A 14,922-nucleotide genomic window follows, 5' to 3' on the forward strand; every position below is an offset into this window, starting at 1 on the left:
GTGTGTGTGTGTGTGTGTGTGTGTGTGTGTGTGTGTGTGTGTGTGTGTGTGTGTGTGTGTGTGTGTGTGTGTGTGTGTGTGTGTGTGTGTGTACAGCACAGCACATGACCGGCTGCATATAGCCTTCTCACATGAGCAGCAGACCATTTCTGTTTGGATGGAAGGCTCCAGTTGTTATTGGGTTGTGTAAATAGATTGGTTTTATTTTTTTTTTTTTGGTCGAAAATCTGGTGTTTTCTTGAAATGAAAGGGGGCATTTTAGAAAAGCCATTGCTGAATTGATCTCAAATAATACATAATTGATTTGACTCACTCGAGCCACATATTTGCTTCTCTGGCTGTAGCCTGACGCCAGTAAGGTAAAGGAATCTGTCCTAACGAAAAACTCAATTTCACCCCCACCCCCCCCCCCCCCCCCCCCCCTTCTCCGACAGACTCTCCACGCCGGCGCCATGAGTGGGCTTCTCAGAGGAAGTATGAGGAGGTGGACGAGGACCGGAGCTACTCCTCGCCCTCTTCCCTCTCCTCCTCAGCCTACTCGGGTTGGGGACTCGGAGGGCGAGAGCTGCTACTCGGACACGCTGGACTCCACCCCCAGCAACCCCGGCTCCCCGGCCAGCAGCTTCAGCAGTGAGTACACGCCAAGCGTGGCGTTCGTACGCCGAGCTCCTCTCCCGATGGCCCTCCCTTGACGCCACCTGTGTGGCGGGAGTCGCCCACCTGGTCGATTGGTTTGGGTGGGAGGGGGGGTTGGGGGTCGTTTCTGATTGGCTGTTTTACTTGGAGGTCCCGGTCATCCGGGGGAGGAGGAAACCAAACTGGGGCCCCCGGAAGCGATTGGCGCTGTCGGAGTACATTTCACTAGCGGTGGAGGTGGGGAGGAGAGGCCACTGGAGAGGCTCACAGCACAGTAGGGCAGGGTGCCAGCCAGGGGGAAGGGGGTGGCAGGGAGCCAGATGCTGGGAGGGGGGGGGGGTGAACACACAGCGCCTTGTCTGGGGGCCCTGGGTGCAGCTCCATTCAGCCCAGGTGCTGAATGAGACAGCCGTGGTGGTGGTGGTGGGTGGGGTGGAACGGAGGGGGATGTGTTAGAAAGGAGAGGGGGAGGAGGAGGGTCCATGCAGGAACGCATTGAAGAGAGTCCATTGTCGGGGAAGTGTTTTAATCCCCAGTGTTTGTGTTGGATCAGAGGGCTGTCGGGCTTACTGCTGGGATCCTGGAGAACGCCAGCGTGAAGGAGAGCTGGAGGGAGGGAGAGGGAGAGAGTCATTTGTGTCTTGCAGGTGTCATAAGCATGGGGATACTTGATGGATGTTGGCCTGAGATTGTTGAGCTCATGTGTATCGCCGGCACGTGCCAGAGTGCGTACCTAAGTAGACGGGGAGTAAAAGACACTTGCTGGCAACCTGAGTGCACTCACTGCTCTCTGGCCTGCCTCCGAGAGGCAATGGGCTTTTGTTTTGGTTTCACCTGGTTGCTGGCTAGATTTTATTCTGAATTTGCATTAGGGGAAGTTCTTTTTGTATTTTGCTTTGGCTATAACCTCTTATTACATGCCAACGATAAACTGCTGCCTTCTCCGCCTGTTTTTCATCATAAACAGGTTTTAGTTATTTTCCATAATGTTCTGTTCCTGTGACTTTGGAACACATTTCGTCACAGGACGGCTCCTGCCGTAGAAGACAATTAGCCAGAGAGTGACTCCCCCAGTAATCTAATCTAATTCACAACACATGGGGGGGAAGGCTTGATCCATCTCTGTTTACACAAGATAAGCATCGCTGTGCTGGCATCTCAAAGAAAGGAAGAATAACAGCCACGCATGACCTTAAAAGAATAATGTTGTGTGTTCCTGTGCATAGGAAGTGGACTTAACAGTTTAAAACAGCCAAAGCTCTTGAGCTTGTTCCCACATATGGTTGCACTTTGATGCCCATATGGTTTATTGTATGTAGGAAAGAAGGGGAAAAACCAAACGGGCCTGTCTCTATGGGGCCTGAATGATTTTTGCAGAAGAAAGACCTTTTGACTTCTGCCAGCGACTGGCGGTCTGGGCTCGCCGTCGGTGCTGTCGCAGAGCAGAGAGATTGTTGTGGGTAGCTTTTATCCCGATCCTGAGAACTATGCAGTCTTGGCCCTTTGTCCAACTCCCTCCCCTCATCCTCCCCCATTCCCATCCTCCCATCCTCCCTCCTCTCCCACCCCCATCCCTTTCCGGAAGCCTCCAACATTGAGTTTTGTGATCCTGGCAGATCGCCTTCCTCTGCTCTTCTTGGCAGGCGGCGGGGGGAAATTCCTGGGTGGGGTGGCTGCTTGTCACACAGGAGCACATGTGTGAACGAAAAAACACAGCCACACCGCATTCTGGAGAGCCATGTAGCGTCGCCTTCCCACTCATGGACGCAGGGTGTGTCAAGGGAGCACTGTTTGTGCCGTCCCCTTAACTGGGTACACAATAAGAACAGGACGGGGATGGAGTTGCATAGACGCCTCCTTGTTCACTGGGTCTGCACTGGACGAGGGAGTGCTCCTTCTAGTGGCACCAAAGGGAACATTTGAAGAAGGCTCAACTGTCTCAGGCCTTAATGGGCACCAGGGGAAAAGGACAGTCAGGTGGTCAGGGTGTTGACTCCCAGGGGAAAGGCTCTGGGGGTTTGAAACCCAATGCCTGCCGTCTTATCTGTAGACGTCCCCGAGAAAGACGCCAACATCTCATTTGCCCATGAACGATATACTGTATTTTTGAGAAAGAGAAATCCATTGTATGCTTTGAACAAGATGACACCAGATAAGATCAGACTGCAACCCCCCCTTGACCATGCTGCTCTCCTCCCGTCCACAGCCACGTCCATCCTGAAGAAGGCCAAGCGGGCGCGGCGGGGCAACGTCACCTTCGACCAGGTGACGGTCTTCTACTTCCCGCGGTGCCAGGGCTTCACCAGCGTGCCCAGCCGCGGGGGCTGCTCGCTGGGCATGGTGCAGCGCCACTGCGACCTGCGCACCTACACGCTGGCCGAGTTCGCCGTGGAGCAGCGGCTCCTGCGGCGGGAGAAGGCGCTGGATCGCCTCCGCGAGGAGAAGCTGGAGGCCCTGAGGCAGAAGGTGAGCCCAAGCTTTGTCCCCCCCCCCCCCCCCGTCTTGTCTGTCTTGTCTGAAATCCTTTCTCCCTTCCACATCTTCCATCCCTTTTCCAGAATATTCTTCATAGTACTAACCACACCGGTTACACACCAGAGTCTCCATTCAACCAGTTGACCGTGTCTTCCCATTTTACAGCTGACCAAGAACGGCACGCAGGACTGCGAGGCGGCCGAGCGTCTGACCGTGGACGACGTGCCTGAGGAGGAGATGGACCTGAGCGGGGCCGGCCCGGACGAGGGCTCCTTCCTCCACCCGTACGCGTCCAAGCAGCGCCACACGCTCCTCAAGGCGGCCGGCATCAAGAAGATCGACAAGGAGGAGAAGCGGCAGCTGCACGAGCTGCGCCTGTCCCGGGAGAACTGCGGCTGCGACTGCCAGGGCTTCTGCGAGCCGGAGACGTGCGGCTGCAGCCTGGCCGGCATCAAGTGTCAGGTACGAGGAGCCACAGCGACTGCCGTCCCTCGCAAACTACCTGGCTGGGGGACACCGACTCTCCCAGCGGGGCTATTACTCTACGCAGATGATGTGGTTCTGCACGTCCGGATTCAGACGGTGTCTTGTTACGACGAAACTTGTGTGTGTGATATTCCAAACCCGCCGATCACTGACGATGTCTCCTCTCCCTTCTCCAGATGGATCATTCCTCCTTCCCATGCGGCTGCACCAAAGACGGCTGTGGGAACATGGAGGGCCGCATCGAGTTCAACTCCACCCGCGTGCAGACGCACTACATCCACACCATCATGAAGCTGGAGCTGGAGAAGAAGCTGGAGGAGCACTCGGGCACCGAGGAGGAGGAGGAGGAAGCGGCGGCGGCGGCGGTGTCCACGGAGCACCTGGCAACCGCCGCAGCCGCCGCGACGGGCTGCCCGGCGTTCCCCGGCCACTCAGAGAACAGCTGCAGCAGCGACATGACGGACTCGTCGGAATCGTCGTCGGCCCATGGCGAGGGGCCGCGGGGGTCCGGAGGTTGCCAGTATCAGGTGTCCCTGGACATGGACGACCGGGGCCTGAGCCACATCCTCAGCTTCAGCGACCAGGACCACGACACCTGCTGCTGGAGGAGCAGCAAGGTGCCGGGGGAGGAAGAGGAGGAGGACGAGGACGAGGAGGACGTGGTCGGTAACGACCGCCAGCAGCAGCAGCAGCAGCAGCAGCGACGGCGGCAGCCGCCGTTCGGCGGCGGCGCCGACTCGCCCGTCGCACACGGCGGCGGGCTGATGTACCCGGCGGACGACTACACAGACAATCAGGCCAAGGCCATCTCGGAACTGTTGGACGAGAACGCCAACCAGGGCAACGCGCTCTTCCACAGCGGCAGCGTGCCGCGCACGCCCTCGCCGTCGTGCGACCGCTCGGCCGACTACGACATGGACCTCAGCCTCTCCTCTGAGTCGGACCTGGAGTTCCTGGACGGCTTCCCGTGCCTGGGGCCCAGCTCGCTGTACAACTCCCTGAAGGAGTACGAGAACATGGACAACTTCTTTCAGTTTCAGTTGCCTAGCTACCCCAGCCTCCCGCAGGCCAGCGACCCCGGGACCAGCCTCCTGGAGTCCCTGATCGGCCTTTCGGAATCCGTCCCCGAACCTCCCGCCACTTTTACGGACAATCAACTGTTGGAAGAAGCCATGAAGCTGTCTGTGATGGAGTCTGTGAAGGTTTAACCAACAGAGAAGAGAAACTTGATGTCTGACGGCCTGAAGAAAAAAAATATGGAGATAGGGGGGAACTGTACATGCACATACGATGTCAATGTAAACGTTACTTTCTGTTGGTGGAAGCTGTGATTTTCCCCCTCTTGCCTGAATAATGTTTTGATTCCAGACTTGCCTTCTAAATGTAAGCAAAGCAGTGGAGAGCCGATCGCTGTGTGGAATGGCAGCTAGTGTTTCAGTGAAGAGTTAAAAAAACAAAAGAACACAACGCTCAATTTGACCAGCTTACCTGAGCCTTTATAAAATGAGAAAACATTGATGGCTTTCAATTCCTATGGAAGCTTCTTCTTTCACCAAACAACCAACCCAAAAATGTTAAAGTAAGAAGGCATCAACCTTACTGGGACAAGCTTGGGGGAACGTTGATACGGCCGAATGTGCATCTCAGGGACCTTTTTCTAGCTTTCAGAGGCAATGTACGATCAACCCTCTCAGTGGTGGGTATGGTTATTGCCTTTTTGAATAGAAGTCGCCAGTTAAACGACACCCTAGTCCTAACGGCCGCCACCCTTATTTGGGCTCCGTAACTTGGTGCCATGATACAATCGGGTCATGCTCATTGCATTGAATCCACAGGACCCCCCCCCCCCCCCCCCCCCCAACACACACACGATTGACCCCCTAAGAAACCTGTACGGTACAGAGATCCCTCTGAAAAGCTCCTCAATTTGCACTTTACCTGAAAAATAGCTATGTATGAAAAACTTAAAGGCAGCATTTGGGTTACATGGGGGGTTAATGCGGCAGAAGAAATGCTAAATTCTGGAGCTTATTTATAACTCGGGTCATTCTACAAATTATAAAGAGGACACGACAGAAGAGGCTGTAACTATGAATATCTTTTTCTCCTTTTTTTTTAAGTTATTATTTTCTCCTTTTTTATGATTTCATTATATTTATTTCAGATCAAAGGCCTAAACCTTTCATCCAAGCAGCACTGTGGTTCTGATATTTCCGAGTGCGATCTCTCTTGCCTTCTTTGTTTCCCCCGTTCTCCCCCCATACTGCGGGGGAGAACAGGGTTCAGAGGCCATCCGAAATAAGTATTTAATATCTATTCTATTATTACCTTTTTTAATTTTTTTTTTTTAATTGGTAACTTATTACGTCATTTATTTTATCGGCTTTAGTAATTTAATTGAGTAGGATTTTTTGGCAATAATAAGGGGGTTGTTCTTATTGTTAATGAGAGGTTTACGGGGTGGTCTTATCAGCAAGACATGTCCACTACTGGCACAGTGCTTCCTCTTGGACTGAGTACTGTGGAATCCCCACCCCTGCACTCATTTTGCTGATTTACTAAATTATGGGCCATTTATATTGCTGCCTAAATGTAACATTAGAAAAAATTACACTAATATTTTGTAAAACTAATTTATGTAGTTCGACAACAGAATTCTAATCACTGATAAATTGATTATTTTATTAACAAAGTGAAAACGAGGAGTAATTTTCAATCTTGGGAGAGAAAAAGAATGACCTTTGTAATATATGAAATTATAGAGAAATGTATTGTACCTATTAAGGCAGTCGCTGTCTAACATTCTTCGAGTATTTTTCATTGCCATCTTTAATGGTGAAATATCCTTGGAAAAGAAAAATGCCACTGAAACTCAATGAATTGCGAAGATCAATTTGATTGTACTCCTAATTTTCTTGGGAAGACGGTGACCTGGCTCACAGTTAACTTGTAAATGGAACATTGAAATTAGCTTGTTGTTTTTGTTTTTTATTTAAGATAAAAACTGCATATATTATACATTTTTTATCAAAAAACACAAACGGACCCCGAAACAAACGGTTTCCAACAGCAGGACCTTTCTAAAAGGTGACTCGGCAATGACGGGCCACTAGGGGGAGTTGTTGTACATACCTGTCGGCCCCCTTTCTACAACAGTTTCTACAGTCACCCTGGACCCTTTAGGAGTCGTGCATGCAGCTCCCATTTGTTTAAAGTTATTCCGATTTATTGTATACTTTTTTTGAAAACGTGCAAAATGCACATTGGAATTGTATTACTCACTATTTGCCTTTTTTTCTTATTTTTACATTTTGAAATCCTCCTGATGTAAGTTCTTAATGCCATGAAGAGGGCACTGCATTTTTGCAAGTAAACGTTTTGTTTGTCTTGTATAAAAAAAAAACATGACAACTTTCATGTATACATGGCAGCAGTTGGTATTAATGTATTGTATTACACTATTTTTAATTATTTTTCAAAGAACGTGTCTTATTTTTTGCTTTTGTGTTGTACATATTTCAGCTTGAATGGTACGACGGAGCAAAGCCAGCTGCTTATTTTTACATATTCACTCTTTAACCTGCCATTCAAAAACTTGTTCTTTCATCCAAGCCATTTTGACAGCTTGTCCCTCCAAATAAAAAAAAAAGTTTCTTAATTTCTTGATTCGGTGTCGTTTATGTTTGGTGTTGTCCTAGAGTTCCTTTTGTACCTTTTTAAAAAAAAACAACGATTAAAGGACAAATGGTGCAATAAACCTTATCAAAAGTAGAGGGGCGGATGTTCGGCAATGTATGATGTCAATCTGGGACTATCACCAGATTATCATGAAGTGTATTTAGCTAATACCTAAATTATTATTTTTTAAGAATGGGTAGTACCTTTCTGTCGGGAGGCAAACACTAGCCGAGTATAAAGACTTGTAGCTAAGTTTTCTACTTTTCTTAACAATCACACTTATACTACTACTAGTACTTACTGTTAATGTTTATATTTAAGGCATTTTAAAGCCCCTACAAACAAACAACCATGTGTATGCCACCGGAGTGGTGACCCAGTGGTGGTGCTGACCGAAGAGACAAGTGGAAATGGCTCATGCCCTCCTGCCTCATAGGTACGGGAAGAATCATCTTTCTTCTAGGGAAAGATGGTAAGTTACATACCCAAAGCCTTCTTTACAAGTCAGTTTATGTATCAATAAAAGTATAAATTGCTTGAAATAGATAGTAAATAATCAGGCCTGGGTTCAGAAGAGTCTTTGATGTCATGCTTTATTTATAGACAGATTCCCTGCCGACCTTCCCCGGGTCGAGCCAATCACAATCTTCTATGGGGCAGCTTTGCGCCATTGAGGAATTTTCCTAAATAACTAAGATGGCTGCCGCTGATGTGTCACAGGTTCCATTGCTCTAATTGATTGTAGGACTATCCAAGTGCATCCGAGAGGCATTTTGGCCTGCATCTGTTTATAACGCACTTTAGAAATCAAAAATGTCCTGGTATGAGAGGTTCTAGACTAATTAACAAATTGGTCTCAGATGTCAGGCTATAAATAACCCTAAAACCGACTTGATTGCAATCGTGGCAAGTGTGTCCCAAGGTATAAAGTTCCTTGTGTTTCGCTCTTGGGGGACAGGACACATTCTAAGTTAATGTATTGAGTTAAAATGCATTGAAATTAAATGTAAGTTACATTTGACACCTTTTGATAAAAAATGTAAGCAGCCATATTCACAAAGCTTAATTTGCAGCAGTTTAAATGTAAGCATCTTAATTTTAGGATCTTAAATTCAAGCAGCTTGAATGTAAGAAGCTGCATTTCAATCAACTTAAATTCATGCAGCTGGATTTAAGATGCTACATTTGCAGCAGCTTAAATTCCAGCATTACGGAAATCTAAGCAGTTTCATTTGTTTAAAGAGTTGTAAGGCAAGAGAACAGAAATGGAATTATGTCACGTTTGACAACTTTTGATAAAAAATTTAAACAGCTTGAATTAAGACAGCTACGTTTTAAGCAGTTTAAATGAAGCAACTATAGTTTAAGATGCCTAAATGTAAATAGCTAATTTTAAGGAGCTTGAAACTAATGAGCTTGACATTAAGGCTGTTTAATATTTTATTAATCTGTCCTGTAGATTAAGTATCTTAATTTTGAGCATGGCGTACATCAGATATCTCAATCAATTGTATAGGTTATATGCGATACAGAGCAGAACCAAACAGGTGGATGATGGGGTGATGGTGGGCAGAATTCTGCTCAGCTCACTTCACTGCTCAGACCGCAGAGTGTGTGTGTGAGATGAAAGGTCCTAAATTGACCGGCACAGGTTTTTTTTTGGACCTGTGCGCACATGTTTTTTTTTTACCTGCGCGCGCAGGTCCAAAAAAAAACATGCGCACGCAGGTCAATTTTTTTTAATATATTTTTTTTTATATATATTTTTATATTTTTTATTTATATTTTTTATTTTTACATTTTTTTTTTAATTATTTTTTTATATATTATTTTTTTAATATTTTTTTATATATATATTTTTTGGATTTTTTTATAGAATTTTTTTAATATAGAATTTTTTTTAATATATTTTTTTTATTGAATTTTTTTTTTTTATATATATATTTTTTTATATAATTCTTTTTTATATAATTTTTTTTTTTTTAACTCCCCGGAGTAGGGTATAACCCTGGAACCCCCTAGTGGGTCTGTGTTTTCCTTGGCTCACGCATCATTCTCACCTTTTTCACCCCAAACCAGTTTGCATGCCTGACACAGTACAAACATGCATATTATTAACCTTATTTAAATATTATGATGTCAAAGATTATTCATACGTGTGAAACTGCATAGAAATAGCGTGGATTGTGGAAACATTTTTTTTCCATAGGGCTGCATGAATTAATATGAATGAAGTATAGTAGGCTATGCCATGCGTTAAAATAATAATAACAATAATACATTCGAGCAAAGTATATTCCAGGCTTCCAAAACAAAATCTAGTTTTAGGGTAAATGATTGGTTAAATGATTTGGGAAAGAACAGCTGGTACAGCGGTAAGTTGTACTTTTAAATCAATGCATCTGCAAACACCGTACAGCAAACACATATGTTCTTGACCCAGACATCGTGTACATTACTTTTAGGATTGATGAGTATTTGATCGTGAGAAAACATAGTTTTACCGCGACTGAGTGTTTAAAAGAATGAATGAATGCGGGTGATGCTTGGTGTGCGCGTGTGTGTGCGCGCCCATCTGTCTATACACACGCAAATTAAACACGTAACGCATAATGCAGTCCATGGCGATGTATATTGACAGGGGGACACATGCATATTATGAATACAAGTCGACAACGATAATGTATAGGCCTACAATACTGGTAACAAACGATGTTTGTTAATGTATTGCCGCATATCATTAAATAGACCCACAGTTGCGGCCATCGAGGACCGCGTCCGCATATGTTCTAAGTTGTCTTTACCGCAATTTACATGACGAATCAGTGTTTCTGAAGTTGGAGAAGAAAACGCTATTCCATTTGTTAATTATGCCTATTATTTGGCCATAAACTGAGCCATTTGAAGTTTGAAATTCATGTGGTCATGCATCTGTCTCAGCGGAGACTGCAAAAGACTGCGCTGTCAAAAATCAACTGAAGTCAAAATGCGCTGGCTCTTAAAGGGGATGGGAGATGCCACTCTCATTGGTTTATTGCATGTTACGCCCAAAACACACCTACGGGTTTCAGCCCAACCCATTTTAGATTTGCGCCGGGCGCAAAGCTCATTTATCTCGCCGTCATAATAGCAATAGCGCCATAGAACCGCCCACAAAGTAGCCTACTTTGACTTTGCGCCTTGACGTCTGCTAAGTATGCTATAGGCCTAGGCCTACTGCATGAGAAAAAATTAGATCGATATTGCGCAAGAATCGGGAGATGGGGACCCCCCCGAATATTGAAGGGAATTTCGCACACTGGTTGAGACACACATGATATCAATGGTGTGTTTGCCTTGCAACCACACTTAAAACATTTATAACATATGTGAAGACTGCTGAACAAGATACACTTGTACGTATATATAGGCCTACTGTTGCTATTCGTAAATGTGTCATCACAGCCAGTATATACTAACTTGTGTTATGATACAACTGAAGTGATGTCAAACTGATAATTCCACACTACCACAGTAAATACTGTTGATAATCAAGAAAGAATGTAGAGAACGCTTTTAGGAATTCCAGGAATGTAGCCGTGCTACCAAAGGACACGGTGCTGTTTAATTTTGATCTGCAGCAATGCTACCCCCAAGTGGTTCAAATAACAACAGCAAGCAAAGCTCTGGATTATTTATTTCAGTCAATCGGCAGTAGAAAGAGGAACGTGCCTCTTTCAGGCTCAGCAATCGCAGTACAACGTCTGTCAATGTGTATACACACTTGAAGTGTTTCTAGTTGTTCATAGCCTGTACAAAAAAAAAATAGAACAAGGGTGTTAACTGAAAGAAATGTGGAAAAAGTACACTGATGCACAATGCTGAACAGAACACAACAATATCTATTGTTTGTTTAGCTGTGAATTAAAAACATGAACAGATTTTGACATTGATATTGACATTGAATGAATCAGCCATCCAATCAGCTTACTGAATGTATCCAGTCCAGGTAGGAGGAGACGCGGGTGAAGACGGTGGGTTTGGAATACTGGTTGCAATCTCCAGCCGGGCCGTAGCTGACCACACCATGGAGCCTCCATACCCCGTCTGTTAAGCAGCTCAGAGGGCCGCCAGAGTCCCCCTGATCAGGCCATATAATAATGTACACATGTCAACGCAAGGTATATAGATATAGGTTTAGAAAAAATCCCATTAGACAAAGATTTTACTACAGTTAATTAATAATAATAATAATTAATTAATTTAAGTTAATTAATACTAATTTGAAATACCCACAATCTCCAAATAACAGGCCTACGTATTTAGGCATTAAAGTGAACACCTCAGAATAAATTGAATGCTGTTATTGAAATTGCTCATCCATATTGAATTATTAATGAGCTTCTTAAAAACAAATGTTGGCAACGTAGTCCCTGTTTTTATAACGTAATGGTCCAGAAAAGTATGTGAAATACCTGCCGCCCCCTACGTAGTGCCCTATACGTAGTGCTCCAGTATAATGAAGTAAAGACCTGCGGCAGCTCCTCAGCTGGCCGCTGGGTGGTGCCAGTGAGCGGATTTATGTGAGCACCTGGAGAGGGTACGAGCGCGAAGGTTTTTGTCACTGTTATTTAAAGGTGCCACGACATGCCACCAGATGTGGTGTGATTAGCCGTTACAAGCCGTTTTGGAAATCTGCCCCACAGGTGGGCGTGTCCGCCTAGATGTCTGGCGGATAGATGAGTAACGTTTGCTACAGTCCACTGGGTAGGCTGATCTATCCAGAACACATCTAGGTGGACACGCCCACTTTCTGACTCTTATGTCATAAGGGGCAGATTTCCAAAACCGCTTGAAACGGCTAATAACACCACACCTGTTGGCATGTCATGGCACCTTTAAAATAAGATGTTATAAGATGTTAATACGTTGTTTACTAAAAACGTGTTAAATCTTATGTTTTTGCCTCAAAAGGCCTCGGAGAAGGGGAAACCCGCTGTGAGTTGTGTGTTAGATTTTCTAAATGATATATATTTTTGGATTGACGACCATTTGCAACATTGCCACCTCTGGAATAAGTCCTTACCAGAAACAACCTGGTATTCAATGGCAATATAAGAGAAAACACCACAACAATATTCTTCTGTCTATTAATATTTGCAAATATACAGAGCCCGAGAGGTGACATGGGAGTCAGGCACGTGCTTTAGCAAGTAGCACATGCGCTTTATGTAAATCGCACGCACGCTCCTGTGGGATTAATAAAAAAATTACTCCCACGTCACTTCATGGGCTCCGTAGGAATACATGCATGCAATTTGAATAATGACTAATGGACACAGTAGGCTTTTAAAATACATTATTAGTGACAATTGGATTGGACAAATCTTTTTAGAGACCCCCTAAATGTTGTTGTTATTCAGGGGGTCTCAAGTGTCAATCATCTCGACCCTGGTCAAGATTGACTTTGTTGTGCATTTGATCAATAAAACACTGGGACTACAGTTAGTTTTGACACCCCTCCCCAGGTAGTACCTGGCACCCAGAGATGACGCCATCCCCCCCAGCACAGATCATGGTCTTCAGGGCCGCACTGCCCCACCACTCCCAGGTGGAGCAGATAGAGTGCTCCACCACCTGGATGGGAGACTCCTGGAGCACGTCTGGGGCAGATGAGGGAACTGGGGACAAGGATCAGAGGGTCAAGGGTCAAGCGTTGGGACTGTAGTTGAATGCAGAGTGAAGAATTCGCTGACCATCATTTCAAAGGATAGTGTGTATGTGTGAAAAATAATATTGTGTGTGTGGGTGTATGTGTGTGTGTGTGTGTGTGTGTGTGTGTGTGTGTGTGTGTGCGCATAAGTGTGTGTGAATGTGTTTGCATACACTTGTGTGTCTGTGTGTGAGCATATGAATGTGACTTTGACTGTGTGTGTGTGTGTGTGTGTGTGTGTGTGTTTGCATAAGTGTGTGTGTGCATACGTGTACGTATGTGAATGGGACTTTGACTACGTGTGCATGCGTGCGTGCGTACGTGAGCATGAGAATCTGACTGTGTGTGTTTGCATAAGCTTGTGTGCATGTGCATGAGTGCATGTGTGTGTGTGCATGAGTGCGTGCGTGTGTGTGTGTTTGTACAGGATTGGATGAGCCCCCAGCCGGTGATGTAGCAGGTGAAGCCATGAGGCAGCATCTGGTGAGGGTAGGGCAGGTTGACCAGCTCCACGTAGCCGCTGCCGGTTACCGGAGTGGCCAGCTTCAGCAGGGCGATGTCGTTTCTGACACCGCAGACAAAAAGCAAAGCAAACAAAATTCTACCTTTCCATCCCTCATCAATTCTCAAGCATCTTCTGTGGGAGACCATCCTTGAGTCTGTTCCTATGTTTCGGTTGCGTGGTGTTTATTCTGGTTTCAGTGCTTAAATAGGTCAAACAGACGCTATAGTATGAGAAGTATGAGAATCAGAGTGTGATGAATGTTATCAGCACACACACCACAACCTTGAGTGAGTATGAAGCGTAATTTGTGAAAGAATTGAACATGGTCTGACAATATGTTAATTTGTGAATAAAGCGTTGCTTGGTTTCACCCCTTGGCCAGGTCCCCGTTCCAGTCCTGATGCACCGTGATGCGCTCCACTGCCATCCACTGCTCCGTGCCGTCGTACTGGTAGATGTTATGTTCACCAGCGACCACGCGGTACAGAGAGGCATCCGGGCTGGTTCATACGGAGGAAAAACCAAACCAAACCAAGACATAACTAATCAAACAAAGATGAATCTCGTAAAAAATAAAAACAAAGAGATATATTTCATATATTTTATGATATTATGTAGCACATAAACCTAAAATCACTGGGTGTAATATGAACTCAACTACTTTCAAAAACACAATGCATGCAAATAGGATGTTTTTTCAGTCATATAGCATTTTTTTCTAAAACATGAGCCTCACTTTAAAATGCAATGAGCTGCGGTCAGGACGTGAGAGGGACTGATGAGAGAGCCCCCACAGACGTGGTAGTGGTAACCGTCATCATAAAGGTTTTCTTGGAGAGAAATCTGGCAGGAGAGACAAGGGCATGTCTGACACTACATTCATGAAACTTTCCAAGGAAGACGACACAATCACAAGCCTTATTCAAATGTAAATTACCTGTACAAAAGCCACTTAAGGTAAGAAATAAACATGCCTGGTCTCACTTGGTAGTAGATAAATAAAAATGTAAATGTACAATTTTAAATCTGCCCAAATTACCCGACACGCATGCCTCCACACATACCCAGACAGAGTGTTGGGACTGCTCTTTTTACCTGCCATTTCCAGAAGTTTGGCGCTGCATCGTAGCCGCCTATCACCCGCTCATTGTGCGCGTTGGGGTCGAACGGCACCTTGGCAAGCGTCAACCCTGAACACAGTGGCTTCAATTCGTTAATCGTCGTCATTAATAGACTAAAGAAAAATAGAAACATGAATATGCATTAAATATAACACTAAAGAGGAAGGATTAACCTGTGAGCCTACCAATGAGAGCAACCAGGACCACAAGTGGCATCATCGTGGTAGAAGGTGTTCAGGGGGTGATGACCATGGCCCTTTTATACTGACATGAGACTGTCATAGCCTTATCTAACCAATTATGTGCTGTCATGTGCCAGCATTTCAGTT

General features: G+C 45.5%; 2 protein-coding genes across 2 annotated transcripts; one reads left to right on the plus strand and one right to left on the minus strand.

Moving 5' to 3' along the window:
* Window positions 1-452: 452 nt before the first annotated feature.
* On the plus strand, window positions 453-7,249 carry LOC311355306 (cysteine/serine-rich nuclear protein 1-like; the record flags this gene model as incomplete). The annotated part of the gene is given in 6 exon segments (XM_084475063.1): window positions 453-465; window positions 468-547; window positions 549-630; window positions 2,843-3,102; window positions 3,277-3,573; window positions 3,774-7,249. Coding segments are annotated over 6 exon segments (1,764 nt in total). The 3' UTR covers window positions 4,806-7,249.
* Window positions 7,250-10,956: 3,707 nt separating this feature from the next.
* LOC311355408 (chymotrypsin-like elastase family member 2A) lies at window positions 10,957-14,812 on the minus strand (the record flags this gene model as incomplete). The annotated part of the gene is made up of 8 exons (XM_084475177.1): window positions 10,957-11,064; window positions 11,246-11,395; window positions 12,790-12,935; window positions 13,393-13,532; window positions 13,844-13,972; window positions 14,209-14,315; window positions 14,568-14,662; window positions 14,779-14,812. 8 exons carry the CDS (start codon window positions 14,810-14,812, stop codon window positions 11,050-11,052), a joined length of 816 nt encoding a protein of 271 aa, XP_084331303.1. The 3' UTR covers window positions 10,957-11,049.
* Between the last annotated feature and the right edge of the window lie 110 nt (window positions 14,813-14,922).

Source organism: Micromesistius poutassou (genome assembly GCF_964030765.1).
Source record: "Micromesistius poutassou genome assembly, chromosome: 11".
NCBI lineage: Eukaryota > Metazoa > Chordata > Actinopteri > Gadiformes > Gadidae > Micromesistius > Micromesistius poutassou.